Genomic DNA, 22,136 nt, shown 5'->3' with positions numbered 1-22,136 from the left:
TTCCAGCAAAGGAGAGGGGGTTGGAAGACCTTAATACCTAACTCTTAATCTGGCTGCTCTCTGTTCTAAGGATGCAGAGAAATGTCTCTTTCAATCTAATAACTTTTTCATTTCAGAATTCTGCCTCTCAGAGCAACAGAACAACAGCATTGTTCAGCCAGTCACACAATGAAGAAGAATGCAGTAGCAGATCTTGGAGGGTGAATATTAAAGGTGCCATCTTCTCTGTTCAGCCAGAGCTGCAGTCAAATGCACGAATTCTGCTGACAGCGCCTTCATGCTGGCTCTAAGAGACAGCAAGCAAAATAAGGAAAAAATATCTGTAGGCTTGTCATGTACTAATATCCTTTTGATAATGCAGACTGTTAATCCTAACCCAGGTAAAGAGAAGAAAAGAAATTGGGTTCTTATCTTAAAGAGTCCACATTGGCCAGATGAACACTTCAAGGTCATTCAGTATCGCTATAAACAAAACAAATGTATCGGCTCTATTATGTTGCTAAAGTCCCATCTGACTGACAACGTTTTCACCAAACATAACCAATTTATTTTTGTTTAAAGCTTTAATTAAGTATTATAGATTGGACTGAAGTAATTAATAAATTTAAAATACACTGACCCTCAGAGAGCAAATACCTCAATCAGGTGAAGCCTGGGGAAAGGAAATGCACGAACTAAAATAAAACAATTCTGTCCCCTCAGCCTCTCCTAGTAAATCAAAGAAAGGAATTTTTATATTAATTGGCAATGAGTCTATGTCTAGTCTGACTGCTGACACAGTTAGTCATAATAATAAAAAACATGTCTGTGGGATGTGAAAATGCAGTTTGAATGCTAATAATGTCTTCATTTTCTGTTCTGATTGATTAGTTTGAATAAAATTCAAGCAGCAATGTCCCTGCCCCAATTTCTTACCTTGGGAAAATCAAAAAAAAATCAAGTAACATGAGTTGGTAATACTTGTAAGTTACTGCCTTTATAGGGAGTTCCATTTCAGAGACAGTTCTCAAAAAACATAATGATGATTAGGTGGGAAATTATTGCAGAACAAGTTTCAAATTCTGAATATTTTTCCATCCTTCACTGCTCACATTTATTACAGGTAGAATTCACTTAGCAAACTCAGTATGGAAAACACTCCTTAGAACAATGTGGGTGGTAAAATTAAAATTACTTACCCTATGTCCTACAAAATTTAAGTACTCAGGCCACATTTTAAAAGAATACTGTTTTTCTTTTCCCAAAATCAACCCTCAAAACCTCAAGAGAATAAACATAAAGTGAAATGTCTCCAAAATCTGACTCAGCTTGCTTATACATACAAAAGCCAATGTTGGTGAACCAAGCCTATGTATTAGGTTTGCATTTCATCATAACACTTTGGCACCACATCTTTTAAACATGTTTAGGATGTTTATATCCATTTTCCAAACTTCTGAGGAGATAATATGTTATTAGAAGCATTATTTTTAATCTTCTGACATTGGAATCCCCAATTTCAATGTTTTTTGTCATATGTTAATTGTGAATGACTGCTCCTCACGAAGTTCAGGGGATTAAACTTATGGTTATACATTTGTTAAAGATCTCATTGGTCATTTTATTTCTTATTAATACAGAATAAAAAGAGCTTAACATCATCCATAACTTGTTAATTCCTGTTATATTACCTGAGTCATTGTTCCCAGATATCTTCAAATACTGAAGCTCAAGAGGCAGAATGAATCATTGGCTATTGGCTGTTTATTCTCCTCTATATGAAGAAGTTCTTTAAAATATAACTGCATCTGAGAGAGATGTACCCAGTAGGTTTGGACAGAGAAGCTGAACGTGTAAACTTTGGAAATTTCATTTCCTAGTCAAAAGAGAAGTAGATGCCCCAAAATGACAACATTCATACCTTAAAACTATGAAAAATCAAACACTTTGCTCTTTCTTGGGATTAAATAATACCGCATATAGAAACCTAATAGATGAAAAGTCTGGAAGTAAAATCTTTAGAAGTGGAAACATGAAAGGATGGTATGCAGCAATATGCAGAAAAAGCCCTATTTCCCATATAGGAAAAGAGGAATAAAGAGGGAAGCAATCCTTGTTGTGAAAGATATAAAAGCTCACAGTTTATTTACATTTTCATTTGCTGAAGTCAGTCCTGGAAATCAGATTCACATCTTTTGCCCACCCCCTCTCTTGGGGCTGAGCATCAACAGCACACCGCTGTGTACTCAGAATGTTGAATTATGACCTACTGCAGAAACAGTACATTTGGCATCTCAGCTTCATAAACTGAAAATTGAGATCCACAAAGTAGACCTTTTCCAAATGTGTCCAGAGGAGATTTTAAATTAAGCAAAAACGATGATCAGAAATGATCCCTGTTTTCCCTTGGAAATATACGCCCTATTTTCTGAGTGGTTCATGTTAGCAAGCACTTAAGATGCATCAGAGAACAGTCTTTTCACTTATTTGGATGAAGAACAGGGCTTCATTCACACAGCAGTTACTTTTCAGTAAGACAGACTGCTTTGGGAACAAGCTTATGGTCCTTACTGCTGAGCAGCTCCTGCACAATTCCTTCACTTCAGCAACTGAGTAATGATTTAGTTCCAATGTCCTCCCTGAGATAAATGGATGACTGGCCTCTCTGCCAGTTCTTCAAATCAACATCACATAACATTACTCTCAGAAGGACAGAAAAGAAACAAATCACTGTAGTCACAGAGGGCAAAGATGTGACAAATAAAAAATCCCTAGCAGACAGGGCTGAGAATGTTGAAAGTCACATTTAGATTTACACCTCCCACTGCAGGAGAGAAAAGTGCAGGAAACAATCAAAGTGCACAGTAGCAGTATCTAGGCTCATTGTCATTGAAAAGACCTGCAAACTGCATGGACGTGGATTTTCCAGCAGATGTACCACGGCAATTGGGCAAATGGAGCTGTGTGGCTTTCCCACTGGCTAAGAAGTTTTCCTTGGAGCTGAACACTTCAGCTTTAGGGAAAAAATATACAGTCAGCTTTAACTTGTGCCATTAACAAAAACCAGTGAGGCAAATATATCCACCAAAGTTCAGGCAGCTAGCTGGAAAAGACTATTTTGAGGTAAGAGAAGTTAGATATTTTCCATGCTAACAGGGACACCATGAGCAAAAATATTCATAAAACTTTACTAGAAGCAGAAATACTAATTTTTTTTTAAATTCTCTTAAACTATGTAATTCAGATCCCCAAAATAAAGTGATATAAAGGTTTCCAAACATGTTGCAAAAAACATCTTCCCTGTTTGAGTGCCTCTTTCAACCATATCAACTCTTTTCAGCTCTTGGCAAGTCCATGATTTTAAAAACACAGTAAAACAAATAAAATAGTAAAGACTTCAGCACATTAAAGTATGGGTAGACTTCTAACTATCCAGCAAAGACAGAAGGGCAACAAGAACAATTTGATTCTTCCTGACTGTCATGCTGGATTAATGTGTTTGACTCAGAGGTATCACAGAACTGGAAAGACAGAGCTGAAATTGTAGCTGGCCATTTTTCAATACCATCACCTTAGTTTAAAGGTCTTATGGTGAATTGTTCTGAACAATAAACTTTAAAAAAAGCAAACAAACAAAAAATGAAAAAAACAAAAAGCAAAAAACCAAACAGAAGTAACAAACCACCCCAACAAATAAACAAAACTAACCAAAGACCTCCAGCATTTTGAGTTGGGGCTTGCATAATAAAAGTGCTCTGGACACAGCACAACTTTTGAGTGACATTTGGGAGACATCAGGCTGGAAAAACTGGAATCTTTAGTGCTCTCTGAGGTCATGGTGCAGTAAATGAGCTGCAAGGAATAAAAAAATATACCAAGGTGTGTTCCTGGATCTGATTTCAGGCATATTACATTACCATAGCCTTTTTTTTCCTTTGTATACTGAAAGCTGCTTGCTAAAAGATTTTTTTTTTTTTTTCTGGGTCAAGATCAATGTATGAAATCATGTAATCTTTAGAAAGTTACAACTATCTGAAAATGAGATATTAAAACTGTTCTGAACATTTAAATGAGAGAAGCTGAAATAGCCTATGTTGCAATGAAGTGTCAATTTTCATTATGTTTTTAATTAAAATGACATTCAGTTCCACTTTTTCCCACTACTGTGATATTCATAGTTAAAAAATGTAGAAATAGGTAAACAGCAAAAACATTTAGCAGTTACATTTTCATAAAAGTGCACATACTTTTTCTGCTTATAATTCATCTAGTTAACAGTCAGAAGGTTCTGCTGGGATGTACTTCTTTAGGAATCAAAACAAGATGCATGCTCTTGAGATCAATGCCTCACATACTTCTACTGTTTGGTTTTTGACTCTAATTCTAATATTTTTCTTTAGATTTTCTAGCTATGCATTTTAAACTTAAATGTTGACATTACCAGAGCGTCCAGGATTTCCTTGAGTGAAAATTAATTCTTGGTACTGTAAGCAGAGGTTGATTTCTCATCTGGTCTGGCCAGTGGACTTGAGGAGTAAGAAAGCAAGGGCAGGGAAAAACAATTTCCCACCCAAATGCCACCCAACAACATACATGCACTCCAAGTTACAGAGAAGGGGGCAGCAGCTATGAGGACTCTAAGAGGTTTCTAAAGCAAATTTCTAGCAACTAGTTCAGAGACCAGTGATTATTTTAACAACTGGTTTGACTGACCCAAACCAGCCAGTCTCCAGCATTATATTAATCCTCAGTATACATACTAAAAGACAGGAAAAACAACTGTCAGATGCTCCCCAGAAATAAGAAAACAGGAGTTTGCAGAGCACTAATTATACCTTCCAGACAAAGTTGTGAGGACAAATGATCACTTGAAGTTCTCCAAAGGGTTGCCCAAGAACTTCCTAGAAACCAGCCTTCCCAGCAAACCTTGAAATTTGACTGAAGTATTTGTCTTTTACATCTGGAATTACTATTTCAGCCCTACTCAGTGCTTGGAAGGTCTGCAGGCTAGATCATTGTCACTACTGCATTTTAGAAAGCTGAATGAATAGCCAGGTATGCAATGAATTATTTTTTGAGGCACAAGGAGTGGATACTTAAAACTCTTACCTCTCACCATATCCTTTAGTGTAACCAATAACTTACTCATGCCTTCATCACTCATAAGTGTAATTCATTTATCCAGGACAAATGCCAATATAATCCTTGTAGCATACACTTAAGAATCTATGATCCACAAAATACCTCAAACCTTTTACATTGAAATATTTACAACATGTGAAATACTTTATTTTTTTATATACAGATATGTAAATTCTACACAATTTTAAAAACCCTATTATTCTCTTAATACACCTGGTGGAAATGAAGCCTTTCTAAACATGTCCGTTTTGTAGTGGTGGAAGGTTGCAGTTCACACAAATAGGCCACATCAGTTCCATGCCTTTTTTCTGAAGCAGTTATTGCTAAGAATTGGTTTGCAAAGTATTTGAACACAGTAAATTACTCAAGCAGGCTCTTGTCAACATGCATTAACACCATTTACAGCTCTGTTTATAAGAGGCATTTCCCTGCACTCCCTCCACAGCATTTGTATTGAAGTTCATTGTTCTACAAGTTGTATTGATGTTGCTGTGCAAAGTTCAGGCTTAGCAAAGCTGCTTATCTGCATACTGCAATACTCTAAGTAGCTGCCTATTGATTTTTCCTTCTCCTTAAAAACCATCATGCCTTCTTCCAGTATTTTCCTTAAATACCCAGTGTAAAGGACTGGAAGGCAGTACATGGATATTTCAAAGAAACCCATAAAGTCTTAAGACCTAGTTAACTCTCCATCAAGAGAAACACATTTCCTTCTGTTTCATGAAAAGTATAAAATAAATTAAATAAATTAAATTCCCTTTATTCATTAAAGAAATAAAAATTCAGAAGGACACTGTGAATTAATATATCATGTTATAATCAATATCACATTAAAATAGTTGATTTTTTTTCACATGTAAAGAACTTCTAGAACTATAGTAGCCTTAATACAATTTCTGGGCATAAGCATTTTAAAAAGCACATATTAGAGCCATTCAATTATAAAGACAGACAGCAGTATTTTTAGCAAGACCTTTCTAGGAAGTCATTTAAGATATATTGCACATAGGTGCCCAGAGTCCTGTCATATATCTTGAGCATGGACAATATGTCTGCAAGAATGCTGCAGTTTCAAGACAATTTCTCAAATTCTATTCATGGGTTTAATAATCTCCCCATTTTTAAACGATATCAGCTATTTTGGCCTTCAGATTCCTGTCATTTTCTTAAAAAGTTAATTTTAAAAAATGGCAGCATAGCTCTTAACAGAGAAAAGTCTTTAGAATTATGCTTTCTTTAATGCTCCTCTCAATACTGATCAAAAAGCCATGAACATTTGGACAGAGGAACTCCAGCCTTTATGGCTTCTGCTAATTCTGTAGGCAGGCAGTTCTCCAACACATACCATTAACCTGCTGTCTTCTTTAGGTTACATGGTTTGATAGCTTATGGTGCCTTTATTACCTTCTCATGCACCTTTTTACACTATAAGATCAGTTATATCATGTTTGGTTAACTTTCTGGAAGTTTTTAGTCTAGCTGCCAAAATCCTAATCTTGAGCACCACTAAATGACTTGTTCTGTCCAAAAAGGAAGACCAGTGGTGAATATTTACTAGCATTTTGTTCCATTATCTGTGTCCTTCTGGTGACAGCATGACTCAGTTGTGATTGGTCTTTTGTCCAATTGCTCATGCATGCTTTTGAAAAAGGACTGTACAAATTGTTTGTGATGAAATCCAAACCTGCTGACAGGTTAATTATGAAACCTCCATTTGGGCCCCTTAAAATTTTCTCCATGATCCTAGGCTGAGTGACTGTGAGCAGATTTATGATTTCAGATTGAAATTATGCTGAACACAGAGGTTTTGTATCATTTAATGTGAAACCAAGCAAATCTTAGCAATTTGGGAAGAATTTTATTATGTACCCTTCCAAAGGTTCAAATATGAGTCAAAGAAAAGCAAATAAGAGTAAAAAGAGACAAGAGATCACATAAATCTCTGGAGACAAAATGGTGGGTTTTTGGCAAACAAGTAGAAAGATCACAAAACTGTAATATTCAAGAGTTGCCAACATTATGTAGCTCACAATTTTTGCAGCATTTACTCTTGATTTTGGTTAGAGGGTGTTCTTCTGCTTCAAATAACCAAAACAGTCACTGCATTCTTGTTATTGATGTGATGCCTGGAGTCCTTTTGCTTAAGTGCATCATGCTTACAGCCTAGGCAAGCACACAGAAGGATGTTACTATTTCACACGGCTACAGACCATTAAAGCTGTACTTTTCTCAGGGAAGATGATGGCCTTTTCACCACTGATACATAACCAGCTATGGAATTAAAAAGCCTGACACAGGAGGTGAGATTTTTGAAGGCAGAAAGAAAATGTTGTGATCACACAGTGCAGAGGCAAACACTGAAGAGAAAGGATATGGGGCATAAAATTCAGGAGTCAGAAGACAACCATGAAGAGTATGAGAGTCAGGAGTGGAAAAAGGAGTCTACCTGGGTGGTGAGGACCTTCAAAAATGGTGTCTGTAAAGAGATAAGTACTGCTAGAAAAGCCACACTAGAGAGCTCAAATAGTGATCTTAGCTTCACTTCAGCAGAGTCTGGCAAGAAGTTGCACAATATGCACAAATTGTGTCATTTACTTCATCTTGGAAGGTATTACTGTGACCAAGGTCTTAATCTGCTACCTAATGAGATGTCAACCCTCATGAATGAGCAGTGATTTCAAATATTATGTGATTTTCACTAATATTCACTGCACTGATTCTAGAAATTTTTCTTAGCTATCATCTAGTCTTCTACCCCAGTCTTCTGCTGGGATAGCTGCACTGGTATTCTTTTTCTAAGTGTGAGTAATCTGTTATTCCTTTCCAATTAAACAGCAAGTAATGAACCCAATAAAGAAATCTTTGAACAAGTTTTTTTTCCTCTAAGCTCCTCTAGTGTTTTAGTATAAAATAAATGGAATCTGTAAATGTGTCTAGCAGAGAACATTTTGATTTGTTCACAAAATGTCTCAACATAATTTTTTGTATCATGTAAGCAAAGGTAAATCAAACTTTTCTTTTCTACTTCTCTCTTCTGCTGACTAGAGCCAATTATATATTTCCCACCATTGCTTCATTAGCCAGATCATTAACCAGTTTGATGAACACATCTCAGATGACTACTATTGGGAAAAGAACATTATTAATAAAGTAATAACCATATAATGCTTGTTAGTGACCAAAGGATAGCATTGAGACTATTTTTACATGCAGATTTGTTAGGCTTTTGATGGATTAGCTTATTGTCTGTGAACTGCTTGATCTCCCAGGTTCAGACATGTTTCTCTAATTAAAAAGTGGATATGAAAGTCAAACATTCTTCATTTGAAAAGAGATAATTTTTTTGTTAGCTTCTTATTAATGTTGAGAGAAACCATATGGAGATCAGACTTCTGATTGAGAAGCATTTCATTTTCACTTCCTAGACAAACCACAGTTCAGTCTGGGAGTGATGCAAGTGGAGCTAGTTTTCAAGTAGAACATTAATAGGAAGAGGAAAAGGAAAAAGTAAAAGTGACAAAAATTTTAAACACAGCCCTGAAGGAATCTGCCAAACATGGTATGTTTATAAAAATCAACACCTCGTTCAAAAATAATAGATAAAATTTCTGGCTAAGCATGGTAATTTCTATTGTATTTCCCCATAACTACCATTTCACATGATGCTGCTTCAGATTTGAAAGCACTTACCAGAGATTTCTTTTATAAGGAGGAATCCTTGATTTTACATGTACTCAGATAGGGCAGCCTAAATGAACTCCTCAGTGAGAGGAACCAGGACATGAGTCCATGACAAGCAATATACTTGTAGAAATCACTGTAGAAATCACAGAAAATAAAGAGTGCAATGGAGGGAGGCAGTAGCATCCATGCCAAGCCCTCTGTATTGATTGGAGAACCAAAAGGTGAATTGCTCAATAAGAACAGCAGTTAATCTCTGCAGTAGTGACAGAGAACCAACTCTGATTTTAGATGTGGGTCTGTTGCAACATGAGAATTACACAAACCCTTGGTGGGGGAAGGGGAAAGAAAAATTTTATTGACTCAGATGATACTGATGGAGAAAGCAAATCTGATTTGATTGTGACACAAACACCCAGTTTTAGCTGTAGACATGTGGTAAAAATAATTAGAAATGGGTATTATTACAAAAATAGATCTTCTGTGTAATTTATTCAGAGCTCATGATTCTGTACTACTGAACACACTGTGCTGTTTTTTGCCTTTCATCTCCACCTTTTGATTAATAAACTTCCAAAAGTGAGTCATTATCTCAATGACATTCTCAACTTCTAATTACTCTTATCATTTCTGAAATTAAGATATAGTTCCTACACTCTTTTGACTTTTTTCTTTTTTTTTTTTTCCAAACTACCACATGATGACTCCTTTTATAATTACCTAACACAAGAAACTATTGGGTTGTTCCTCAATTTTGTTTGCTGAATGCTGCTTAGGGTTCTAGGGTCACAATCCTAATTCTAGCAATTGTGGAAGCAAGCCTAGTTACTGTAATAACTTTCCCTTTATACTGATTTTATCCAGTATTGTGAAATTAGAACAGCCAACAGAACTTCAAAGCTTTTTCAGATGAAGCACATGCATTTTAACTGAACTTTTATTTACAGTTCTGCTACTAGCAAAAAACCATTTTATTTCTGTGGTCTCGTTCCATAGAAATAATCTATTTTCTTAGTAAAAATTAATTTATAGGAAAATAAGCCAGCAAAATACAGTTTAAAAGGCTGAATAATTTTCAGGACTATGAAAAACAAAGCAAGACAAATGAAAATGAAGCAGAAGGTATTTCCATCATCTCTGGCTTCATAAAGCAGGGGTACAAAAAATATGCCCAGACCACTTCTCTGTACACATTGTAATAAATATCCAGTCCCTTTTTGATTGTTTTCATTCTCTTCCACCAAAAAAAATTGATTTTATTTCCTTATATATGAGAATCATTGAATTCTTACGGCTCATAACTGCATCATGATCACAAAATAAGTGTTACAATGTAGATATTTTGCATTGACTCAGTTAAACCATTTTCGGCATTTTTCTGGATTTTACTCAGCACAGCTCTTGCCCTCATTCAAAGCGAGCACTGGAGAAATATTAAGACAGAAAAGTTTGAAACTGCAGCTTTCTCTGGTTTCTCAGAGTTGTGACCACCCAGCCAAAAAGTGTAATTAAACATCTGTTTCTTGCTCTCATGCACACGCACACAGAGATATAAATGTATACCAGAGTATTTAATTAGGAATAGTTCTATTATCTCACCTATTTGATATGAAGTTATTCAGCACAGAGATCATGGCTTCCTGAACCTGCATACAGCTGTTGCTAAAACCTGTGCCCTGATTTCCCCATATCTGCATTATATAGTGGCATTCTATAAATGTACTATGATTACTGAAACCAAAATAGGAAATAGTCCCTTATTTTTGCAACCAGCATGTCGCCAAATCACAACTGTTGATTTATAATGCTACCGATTTTATCTATTAGCACCTAGAGATTTCACTGCCCTACAGAAACAAAGTAAAGAAGTTCAGTCTATGCCATTTCAAGATTACATCCAAGAGGGGTATTAAAGAAGCATATCCTAAAATTGTTAACACCCCAAAGAACCACCTGGCCCCAGGTGTGTCCGTTCTTCTACATGAAACATTGTGCACATTCAGGAGTCACTATCACCAGGGTGATATTTTTCGGTGGAGAAACTATATGGATGTTTTAACTCCAACATCACAAAACAAGATTCAAGTTGCCAGTTCTGCTCCGTGGCAGCACTGTTAGTTAAGCAGCTTTAGGTCCAACCAGCTATTTCGAACTCTCCCTTGGCTGCAGCTTGAAAAGCACAAGGGAGGACACATTGAGGCGGAGGATACTCAAAATAAATCTTGGCTGGTGCGGTGGCTGAGGAAAGAGTTACACCACTTTATCACATACCCTTTGTACAATGTTAAATCTAAATTAATTAAATAAATCAGTTGATGAAATCACCCTATAAATGTGACAGCACATCATAATTCACTGCAGCTGCAAGATCAGGGAGCAGATGGAAGACGTTGGATTTTTCTTTGAGCTGAAGTGCCATTTTGCTGGTCCCATTCTATTTCTTTTAAGATTACTACGAGTGCATGTGTACAAAGGGCCTGATTCTGCAGCTGCTTCTTGCACAGTACTTCACTGTCAGAAAACTTTCCACAGAAACAAAGCAGCTGCAGAACTATACCTTTCATATTTTGTTTGGTCGTAGGAGGAGAATTCTGGCCTGTGTTACACTGGTGAAAATGAGGACAAAAGTTTGCTTTAAGTTTAATTGTAGTCCATTAAGTAGTGAAATGATTCTCCCTGTTGTCCTCTCATTATGCACTGTACATTAAACAGAGTTCTTTTAACAAGGGTAATTGTTTCCTCTGAAGTTCAAGCTTTGGTACTAACAAGCAATCTGGATTTTTCTCATGACAAGCAGCGCCTCAAACAGAAAACAACCTGCTTTTGGCTGGCTAGAGCTTTATATTCTTAATTCACCTTTACACTATGCAGAGGGATCAAGGAGGAAGGGAAAATATGAAATAAAAATATTTTCAAATAGTCAATATGTCCCAAATGAAAACAAAAGTGACTTAGAAATTGCTTTTGGAACAACTTATAGCTGTGTGTAAGGTGGAGATCCCAGAGCAGGCTGACCACCTCGGCCATGGGCCCATGCAAGTAGATTTAATACCTAGGGAGCTGCCTGCTGCAAACTGCCAGAATTTGCTCTGCACTTTATTCTCTGTGTCACAACACAGTGACATGGGAGAACAGTATGGTGCTACACAGCTCTTGATCTTTATTTTCATCTTCAGGGTCTCAGGTTAAAGAGAGACAGTGCAGAGTGACGGACTTGCCTCATCAAAGGAAACAAGCATGAGTGTCATTCCCTGTCCTGATAGGGGACAGCAAGGCTGAAAAATGAAATAGGAGTCCTTTGCAGTAACTTATAGTCTCACCCAAAAGCATGCCAAACACAGAACAAATCTTTCCATATAGCTGGATTCAAGTTTATGTTGCTTTGTTGTTTGTTGGGTTTTTTTTTAATTCTCTCTCAAAATTTTATGAAGCTTTCATGAGCAGCAAAGGTAATCTCAAAAACATGAATCAGATGAGAGGGGAAGACAAGAGAATTTGAAAAATGCCTATGTACCATGCTCCAAAAAATAGGAACCACTCCTGTGGAGTTCAGGCTAAGACCAGTAGAAGATCGGAATTAATCTCCCCTTCTCATTCAAAGCTGGCCTTAGAAATGAGGATTAACAGTGGTCAATATTAAACATTCTCATGAGCATCAGCCCAAACAGTAACTACTAAAGACAGAGAAAACTCCCCTTGTTTTACTGAGCACTGCTTGGTGGTGCTGATGAGCATGGACACAGCTCAAGCTCTAGGGGGAAGAGACGGGTGTTTCTTTCCCCAGTGAGGTTTCTGGGCACAGTGACTATATGGTGCTTCCCAGTTTCCCAGTCTCCAATCATAATGTTCACACAGACAGAAGCCTGCAAAGAGATGTAATGCATCTATCCTGAGGTGAACACTTATGATCAGGCTTAAAATTTAAGGGTTTACAAAAGCCAATCTAATAGAATGGGGCCAGTACAGAACTGAACAAGTTATATCATATTACTCTACCTTCACATTTCCTCATCTATCATACTCAAAGTTTATTCTGAAAGTTTTAGGGCTCTGTAGACCATTATATCACTTGAATTACCATTCTGTCTTCCTCCTCAGTTATTTGTTAAGCATATTTGAAAGCTTAAACTTATAAAACCAATCCTCAAACACTTAAAGATTATCTTTTAATGCACACTATCATTACAACTCCAGAACTACTAACCACAGATCCAGAACATTTTCTCTAGTATCAATTTTCAGATCTCAGACTTACTAGGTAATTACAGCCTGTTTATATTAGAAGCTAGATAATTATTTTGTTTGTCTTAATTGTGGTAATGAACAGCTTGTTTAACAAGACCATAGTACATTGAAGAGAAAATGAAACTGCTTAACAAGAGCGCTTTTCATGGCCTAGATAAAATGTCTTGATGGTTGCTTCTATAAGAGAATTATAAACTTTGTGACTTCCAGAAAAAAACAATTTAAATTTTCCTTCCCAAAATTTTTTATTTTCTTTTTTTGCAGAGGGTTGAGATTGATGCTAGTTTTTGTTTGCAGCAATAACCTGAAAGTAAGAAGTGGTTGGGATTGAAATAGTTAATACTGACCTGTCAAAATGATGCCCTTTCATTTTTGGTAGTGATTACAAACGTTCTGAAATCAGACCTTTGGTTGAGGTACAATAGAGAGAAAGAATGGAAATGCTGAAATCAGAGAACAATCAGAAGCAATTGCTTCCAACAGCTCATTTCAGCCACAAACTGCAAATGAGGAGTACAGATGAGGAGAATGGAATACAAAGGTGACTAATTTAATGAAGAGGAAAAATTAGGGGATTTGTTGCTGTTGAGTTGATATTGGGTGTTTGTTTTGGTGGTGGGGGGTTGTTTGTAGGGTTTTTTGATGTGGTTTTCTTTGGGTCTTTTTTTGCTTGCTTGTTTGTTTGTTGGAGTTTTTGCTTGTCTTTTTGTGTGTGTGTTTGCTGTCTGTCAGCTGACCTATTTATGTGCTAAACCATTCCATATTAAGGTCAGAAGTATAGATAATAAACAAAAAACCAAAATGAACCATAAATAGTACTACATAGAATCAAGAAAGACATCATATTCAAGGAAAAAAAGCAGCAAAAATTGATCTGTTTCCATTAGAGAATAATCCAAGCAGCCTAATTTAGGTTTAAGATCAGTCCTCAAAAAACACCAGCAAAAGAACATGGAAATTCAGATTTTATTTGATTATATTATCTGAAGTGCTTAATGCTAACACTACTGCCATGCAGCATGTGAGAGCAAGTTTTGCTCAGAAAGAGCAAGTCTTTCTCATGTAGATTAATCACTGAAAAGAAGAAAAGCTGATGGCCAGCTGTGATTGTGGGGAGAGGCTGCTCATTTTTAACTTTCTGTCCCTTTACTATAACATAGCAATTCACCCATTGATGATAGGAGATTTCAGAAATTAATAAACTACCTCAAGAACTGAGGGATAAATTCCCTTTATCACATTTCAATGATGATTTTATCAAAGGGGATACGATATCTTTATCTTTGAACCTTTCAGTTGCTTGTGTTGCCATTGTGATACACAGTAATCACAGAGCACTATGTCTTTCTTTTACAAAAGTACTGAAAAAAGAACTGAAGGGAACTGATAAATCCTGTGCATTATTTTAGTTCCAGAGTTGTCCTCCTACTCTGGTGTAGAAAAGCTTTACAATAGGCTTCTTTCATGATTCATAATATTGATTTTAGGTTTTTAAATATCTAATACAACAGTTTCAAATTAAGCAAAGAACACTTCACCTGATTTGTGAACTATCTTAATATGATGAATAGCTAGAAATCTCTCTCTTGGCCCATTCATATAAATTCCAAGCTTTACACAGTACAGTTTGAACTCTTTCTCCCCTATCACTGCTAGAAAGCTATCTTATTAACATTATATACATCTACTCATCATTGTGACAGAAAAACAACATGATCATATTTACAGCAAGAGTCACAGCTGTGGGTGTCCCTTACAAAATGAAATTAGTTTTGATTTTGTGTCATGCCAGTGTTCATTAATGACATGGACTCTAAGAGAGCAAGATCAGACAGAATGATGAATCATTGCAACAGCAATAAATGAATATCTTAGCTGGGGTCCACATACCTCCCTCTTCTATCTGACATATATTAGAGATAGTCTTCTTGTAAGGCTGTTGGAATTTGGCTCTCTGTCCTTCAAAGAGGAAACTCATGGCCTATAAGGGTGAAACAATAAATGTATATATGAAGAAGGCTAAACAGGCCCTGCTGACCACCTGAAGAAAAGTGCTATGCCAATAAATAATATGGTAACAACAAGAAAACCCCAAAAAAACTGCATGTGGCCCCATGCATCGCAAACATTTTAGTTTGATCTTATGCTAGAAATAATCTTACTATCAGAACTTGGCTAGTTCTGAGAAAGTCTTTAGCTAGATTTGTGAAACGAATTTGAAATGTTTTATTTTGGAAAAATTGCTTCAATATTTTCTGAGGCTTAAAACTGAAAATAGCCTAAGTTATAAAGTATTTGAGGCAAGGAGCAGTTTTACTCTGCATCTGCAAAATGTCTGATATGTTATTGGAAAAGGAATAAATAATAGAAATTAGTATTATCGCTTAACTTCTCAAGGAAAACTGAACATTTTAAAATCCAGGCAAATCTACTTATTTACATGAGGCAAATAACAAAAATTATGTAATTTATGAAGAACATAATTTGCTACGTGAGCCAGCAATACTGGAAACACTGAGAGACAGTATTAAAATTAACATTTTTAGAAGCACTGAAGACTATGGGCTAGAGATGTGCATAAACAAGCTTCAGCTTGGCTGCTTATATAAAAAAAGTTAGAAGATAAAGATTAAATAAAATTACAAGGAACTCCATTGGTGTCTTGTTGTTTTTTTTTTTTTTTGTAGATTATAATTGCAGTAAATATATTTATGTTTGGAAGCACAGCTTTTCTCCCTCCATATGCTAAAGAGTATGAGTACTGCTGGTACACAATGAAGAAAATTTCAAAACTTTTCTCACCAAATTTTCTTTCTCCTATTATTTATCTTTAATTTAATATATATTAGAAGTTCACTATTTGCATGAATAAATATATTTAGAGGCCATCTCACTGACATTTTTCTTATTTTTTTTAAAATAAATTTACTAACTTTAATTAAACAATAATATTTGCTCTTCAGAGCAAACTTTAGATGCAAATTGGAATAGTCTAATTCTTGTGAAACTGGTTTTAATATGCTTTGGATAAGCAATAAAGTGGGACATTAGGTCATAACTTTCTAGATTTTTCTAGTTAATTAGTTTGCTGCCAAGAATACAGAGTATTTACAGGACTACCAGTTAAAAAACATTTGCCCTCAGCAACCAAAAGTGGAGAAACTCATAAGAGATGGTAGGAAAAGCCATATACACTTATGTAAATATGTAAAATAGCAGCACATTACTTTCCTTTTACACTGGCCAACACTTTAAACCACCACATGACCTAGAACTCTAGTTTGTTTCTCATCTCAGAGACAAATGGAAGGTCTTTAACTGTACTTTGTTCTCAAATCTGTGTAAAAGTTAACAGGCCCTACAGGAATTATCTGCTTACCCTTTAGCAAGGGTCATGGAAAATCTTTCATTTTAAAAATCCAGTGCAATTGCCATTACTGACACTAAACATGTAGTAATGGTGAAGAATGGTTTTTTTTCCTTAAGAGAGAGAAGCTACTGAATAATAGTTTGTGAAACATTGGTTCACATTTATTTCATATCTATAATATAGAAACATTTCTCAAATTGTGTTTAGCTTAAAAAAGAAAATTATAGGTAGGCTTCATCACCTTAATTTTATGCTGAGAAAGAATAAAATTGCTGAAATTTGTACACAGAAGAGTTTTTGCAGAAGACTGGCACATAGCACAAAAGATAATCTCCCAAATTTGAAGAGGTTTGCAAGCACTAAAATGTAGTCAATGCATTCATATCTCTTCCTCCAGAGACACAGAAGGCAGTATTCCAGTTTCTGAATAGCTAATGCTCTCTTCATACCTAGTAAGACAAAAAGCATCATGCAATAGGCAATTGCTAGTGCTCAGTTCCTACTAGTGGATAGGCTAAACAAGAGGGTAGCTGTAATGAAAGGCGCTGTCCCAGCCCAGCCACCTTATTTCATAGATCCTTTTGGCAAATGAGGCAGAAAAATCCAGTCATAGAATGAGAAACTACTTCAAGCAGCCATGCTGCTGATTCCAACAAACTTTTCAGAGCCACTAGGAAACCTCTTTTAGGAATTACAGAACTGGTGCAGTAATAACCCTCCAAGGCGAGGGAAAGCTGACTAAAGAGGATAGCCTCTAGGATGGTTTCCCATATATGCTAATCAGAAATAATGCCACTGAAGCCAAGAGATACTTGCAAACATGGGTAAGAAAGTAGGAAGAGATTCAACTTCTCCTAAGAATGCAGTTACACACTCATTTATCTTGGTGAGTGACACTTCATGTTAAATAGGTCTCAGCACTCTTTCTTGTCCTGCCAGGTCTTTGGTTTTACCATACAGAAATATAATGCAAAAGGCTTCTTAGTGCTGGCCTCTGGAAACCACTTATGTAAACAACTATGTATGTATATGTGCGCACACAAAGCTATGTGACATGAAAGAGAAGCTGATCTACTAAAATGATTTTAAAAGGAAATCATACAATCATTGCCAGTAGAAAATATTTTTTTTAAAAAAAGCCAACCAAAAAAAAACCTCCTACCAAAATAAATCAATCCCCCCAAACAATGATAAGTCACCAAAACCTCCCCTCAAAACAGCCTTCAGAAAACAGAAACAAAGACTGATTTTTATCGAGCAATAGTTAAGGGTACTAGCTTTTTTAAGATAATCTAAAAATATATGGCTAGCTTCTTCCAACAGGCTACATTTCCAATTTCACACATTTTGTGGGCTGGAGGATCAATGGCTCAGAAATTTCCTTGTTCACTCCAGTCAATTGTGCCCTGCAGCCTTGTTATGGTATGGCTGGGCAGGCACCCAATTCCCAGCTTGCCACCTCCCTGACAGATGTTATTTTCGGGGATGTTGATAGCTTCTAAAGAAAATGTCAGACTAAAGCACTTGGCAGTGGTCATCTTGCCAGTGAGAAGTTTGAAGAAAACAGAAGCTGAAGGGATCTAGCAGTCACCCCACAGCCAAGAAAGCCCACAAGAGCAGGGAGAAGCTTTTCTGGCAGCCAGGGTGGGTGAGAGACATCCTTGAGAGCCTTGTCCTACAGGGTGCACCTAAGCAGCAGCTCCTCACTGCTCTCTGGAGCCACGGATCATTCCCCAGCCCAAAGACTATTTTAAAGGGAGAGGATGTCCAGGCAAAATTACAGCTTCCTTCTTGCTCCAGATAGCTGTGCCAAGGCAGGAAGCCTTCAGCCTGGAGCCCTGAAAGCCAATGAGGATCTCAGGTAAAAGATGAGTACTTATGACATGTATGACAGAATCTTGAGAGATTGAGACATTCACAGGTACTTCAGAACCTCATACCACTGTGCTTGTAAATCACTGAAGAATGGAAGCAATAAGGACATAATTTCCTGAAGAAAAATTAACAACTAATTCATATAAAGAACCAAACAAAACTTAATATTAAACAGTAACTTAAATTGTACCCAAGGGCCAAACAGGTTTAGGATTTTTATTCCCTATTGTTAAATTCACCAAGAAATTAGAGTTTTACTTTAAAGTAACCAAGACTGTTGTAGCAAATGATTGGTATTCAACTGATTTTTCCAAATTGATACATCAATTAATTGGGTGCCCTTTCACTAAATTACCTGAAAGGCATTGTCATTTTCCTCATAAATCATCTCAAGTTCAGGAGGAGAATATTTTTGACAGTTTATCTTCTCTCTGACACCAGTCAACGAAGGAAAGTCAATTTGTCAACACGGAGGTAGAGCAGAATCTCTAGCATGACAGTGAAAGATTACAGTCATTGTGGATCAGGTACTGAGGAGGAGCCACGCTTTGTAATTTTACATCCAGGATCACAAGCCCACAGTCTGAGACACTCTCTGGTACCACTGTAAACCTCACTGCATTAAGCAAATTCATCAAATTGTTGTTGGCAAGGCAGTTCAAACACAGTATAAAAGTGCAGCAGAGAAGACTGAATGGTGGCAGCAGGGACGATACAACAGTTGGTTTTGGAGACGCAACCAGAGTTACAGGCTCTTCAAAACTTTCAGATCCTGCCCAGCTCTTTATAAAGGCACACCATATGTGCCAGTTGGGTCTTTTTTTTTCTGTTGAGGTGACTCCTACGTTTGCCAGCTTGCAAAGATGCAGTGAAATTGATTTTAGTTTCATGCTTAATGGCTGTGACGCAAGTGGCACCTGCACACTGAGGAGCAGAGCTCCCCCGGCACTGACCTTTAGCCACAGCACTCTCGGCTCTAAATGGATCTTGGCAACCTACTATTTTGTGGAACAGATTATTACATGATTACTATGGAAATACAGGACACTAGCAGAATATTAGCAAAATAAAATATAAGCCAATAAATACAGCAGTTGCTTGTTGAAATATAATTTCCAGTCAGGGAAATACATGGCAGTGCAAACAAAACAAAACCTAGGCAGTTTCTGTCCCCTTTTAAATATTTACTCTTTGAATCTTCTGGAAAGTTACATTAGTGCTTTTGGATTTAGGATTTTTTGGTACTTTTTTTTCCCCTAGAATATTGCCAGCTCCTTTCCCCCCCTGCACCACTCCTAGCTTAAAGCTCTTATTTCTCCCTGACAGACTACTAGCTGAAATCAAACAATCAGTGCTGATTAAGTTTATAAAAATGGAGTTCCTCATCTTCTAATCAATATTTTTGTTGAATTGCAACACTATAAATTTTCTTGGCCATTTACTTTAGCCCCCTTCCCATAAGAAGTAACCCTTCCCAACTAGTAGTTAGGGATGTAACCTATTCATACATTAAAATGATCTATTGCCCAAATCCCCAGGGTGCTGTTTGCTGTAATAGATGTTTAAGTACCATACCTTATATGCACACACACACACACACACACACACGAGCATGGATAGATAAATCACTGGTGTCTTTTTGAGGTTCATCCCATGGAAACTGCATATACCCCTTAATCCCTACCAAAATAATGACCTTTAATTAACCCAAGCCACAAATAAACACGCAAATCTGTATTTAAATTGCTTCTGAAATAAAGATGTACCTAAAATCACCTCAGCATCTGAAAGCCTGAAAGGAAAAAAATGCAGAAGCAAAGGAATGGGAAAATCTTCATGCACTGAACATCCTTTCTTTGATTAATATTAATTTTTGTCTCTACTCTTTTTTAGTATTTTTTTCTGTTTACAATACAGAATAAAATTTTATAAAACTTCGCCTTGTCACAATTTTATTCAGCCATGATTTGAATGGGAACACTGCAGAAGTCACTGTGTGGCTATTTTCCCAGAAAGATGCATCACATGAAGTACTAAAATTTTAATTACTCTCCCTACTCCTCCCTTCGCCACACAAATGAGCTCCAGTCCATATTCCATATCACCAGTCTTCCTTTCAAATGCAGGATTTCAGCTGTGCTCCCAGGAGCATGTCTGTGCACTGTGAAGTGCAAGACAGCTAATGACATATCTAGTCTTGAATACTGTGACAAGTACCAGTTTTAGCACATGGTTAACTGGATAAATATTGATTCACCACATGTCTTTTGTCCTGTGCCAAACCTATATTTCAAAGGTGCTTACTTTGCTGTCTTCATTGCCACATCTCCCCAGTGCCATGACCTCTTTCTAAGTACATCAGTCAGGAAAAGTTATATTCACTCTTCTTCTGAATGTGCTTTAAGATCCATATATTAATTTATTCTTTTTTTTTTTAAATATCAAGTATTTCTCTTTCACAGCTACAATACTGACCAAAAAAATTTTTCAGTGTGCAAATACTGTTTTTTGTGTTGACTCCATTTGATTCAGTCACCTGAACTACAAGTACTGAGGAACCTGCTGAAGGAGAGCCAAGAGTCAGAGCAATCAGCTACTGCAGAAAACACCACTGACTGCCAGTGGCAAAACACTTTTTGACCTACAAGTGCTACTCCTAGGCTACCACTAGAGAGAAGGCTCTGTTCTTACACTTATCAGAAGTCTCATAGGTTTCCTCTACCACAGAAGTCATCTCACATCCCATCAGCAGAGTAAGGGGAGAAATGAGAGGGAAGGAGTCCATGCGTACGCAGCAACTGAAATCAGGACTAAAAGGTCCTGATCCAAGGTTTGAGCACCCTGGCATTCATTATATCTTTAAGTATTCAGCATATAATCTCTCTCCATCCTCACAGAGCCCTCCTCCTAACCCCTCCCAATATTTTGAATATTTTGGAAGGATTTTTGATGTCTTTTGATCAGTTTTGGTGTGTATACAATGTATCAGCAAGAGCTCAGCTAAAATATAAGGACGGTGTAAGGAATATGTTGGGAATATACAAAATAGGTGTTTAAACAGCTTAGAGAAAATCTTGGATCAACTTTTACAGGGCAAGTGTTTTACTTAGCACTCTTGATTATTCTAGTTTTAGAGTACTGAGTGTTAAGATTAATTCAGACACAAGTAACTATAATTTTCTAAATTACATAGTACAGTCACATGATAAAGTGATATATTTCATGTCTATGGATGAAGAAATACTCTAAAACATACAACATAAAATTCTTATCTCAGGACTCAATCCTTAACAAACACCTCTAACAACTGTGATAGCAGAGTAATTGTAGGCACTGGAGAAGTTATTATTGCAAGGAATATTTTATACCACATTGAAAAGCATTCCTAAGAACTTTATAAGTCCTTTAAAACATTCCAAAAAAGGAGGTGGTAGGAGGCACAGGAACAGGTGCCTTCAAATATATTTCCATACATTTTCCTTCTTGAGACCAACCTAATTTAGGCTGTGGGTGTGTTACATTGTGAATTATCCTAAGAAGAAAGAGAATGGAGAAACTTTTTGAAGAAGGAATTGAATGTGCCTCGAAACATGTGGAGATTCTGCATATTTCAGTTCTAAAACTGCTTTCTCCTTTCACTCCACACACATATGTACACATACCATACATGTGACTGGCATAGAAGCAAGCATTATAACATTGCGATATACTTATTTGCATTTTGGTTCCTGTTAGATTAATGGTCATTTTGGTTTTATGTTTTTAAGCTCCCTTATGATAGAGTATTACTGAAAACTGCATCTGCCTTCAGAACATACATTTGAGGAAATATGAAACTCAAAAC

At 36.5% G+C, this 22,136-nt stretch overlaps 1 protein-coding gene across 6 annotated transcripts in view; it reads right to left on the bottom strand.

Annotated features, from left to right (window-relative positions):
* Positions 1–22,136, bottom strand: part of RET (ret proto-oncogene) — a 220,916-nt gene that overhangs the window by 98,400 nt on the left and 100,380 nt on the right. For 3 of the 6 annotated variants that reach the window (XM_086899680.1, XM_086899679.1, XM_086899685.1), the window contains one exon: positions 14,938–15,028. The exons of the other annotated variants lie outside the window; for them this stretch is intronic. In XM_086899680.1, coding sequence (XP_086755806.1) covers positions 14,938–15,028 — 91 coding nt within the window. The remainder of the gene's footprint in view (positions 1–14,937; positions 15,029–22,136) is intronic. 6 annotated transcript variants of the gene reach the window in all.

Source organism: Cyanistes caeruleus, chromosome 8 (genome assembly GCF_971803275.1).
Source record: "Cyanistes caeruleus chromosome 8, bCyaCae1.hap1.1, whole genome shotgun sequence".
NCBI lineage: Eukaryota > Metazoa > Chordata > Aves > Passeriformes > Paridae > Cyanistes > Cyanistes caeruleus.
This window is presented reverse-complemented; position numbering and strand designations above follow the sequence as displayed.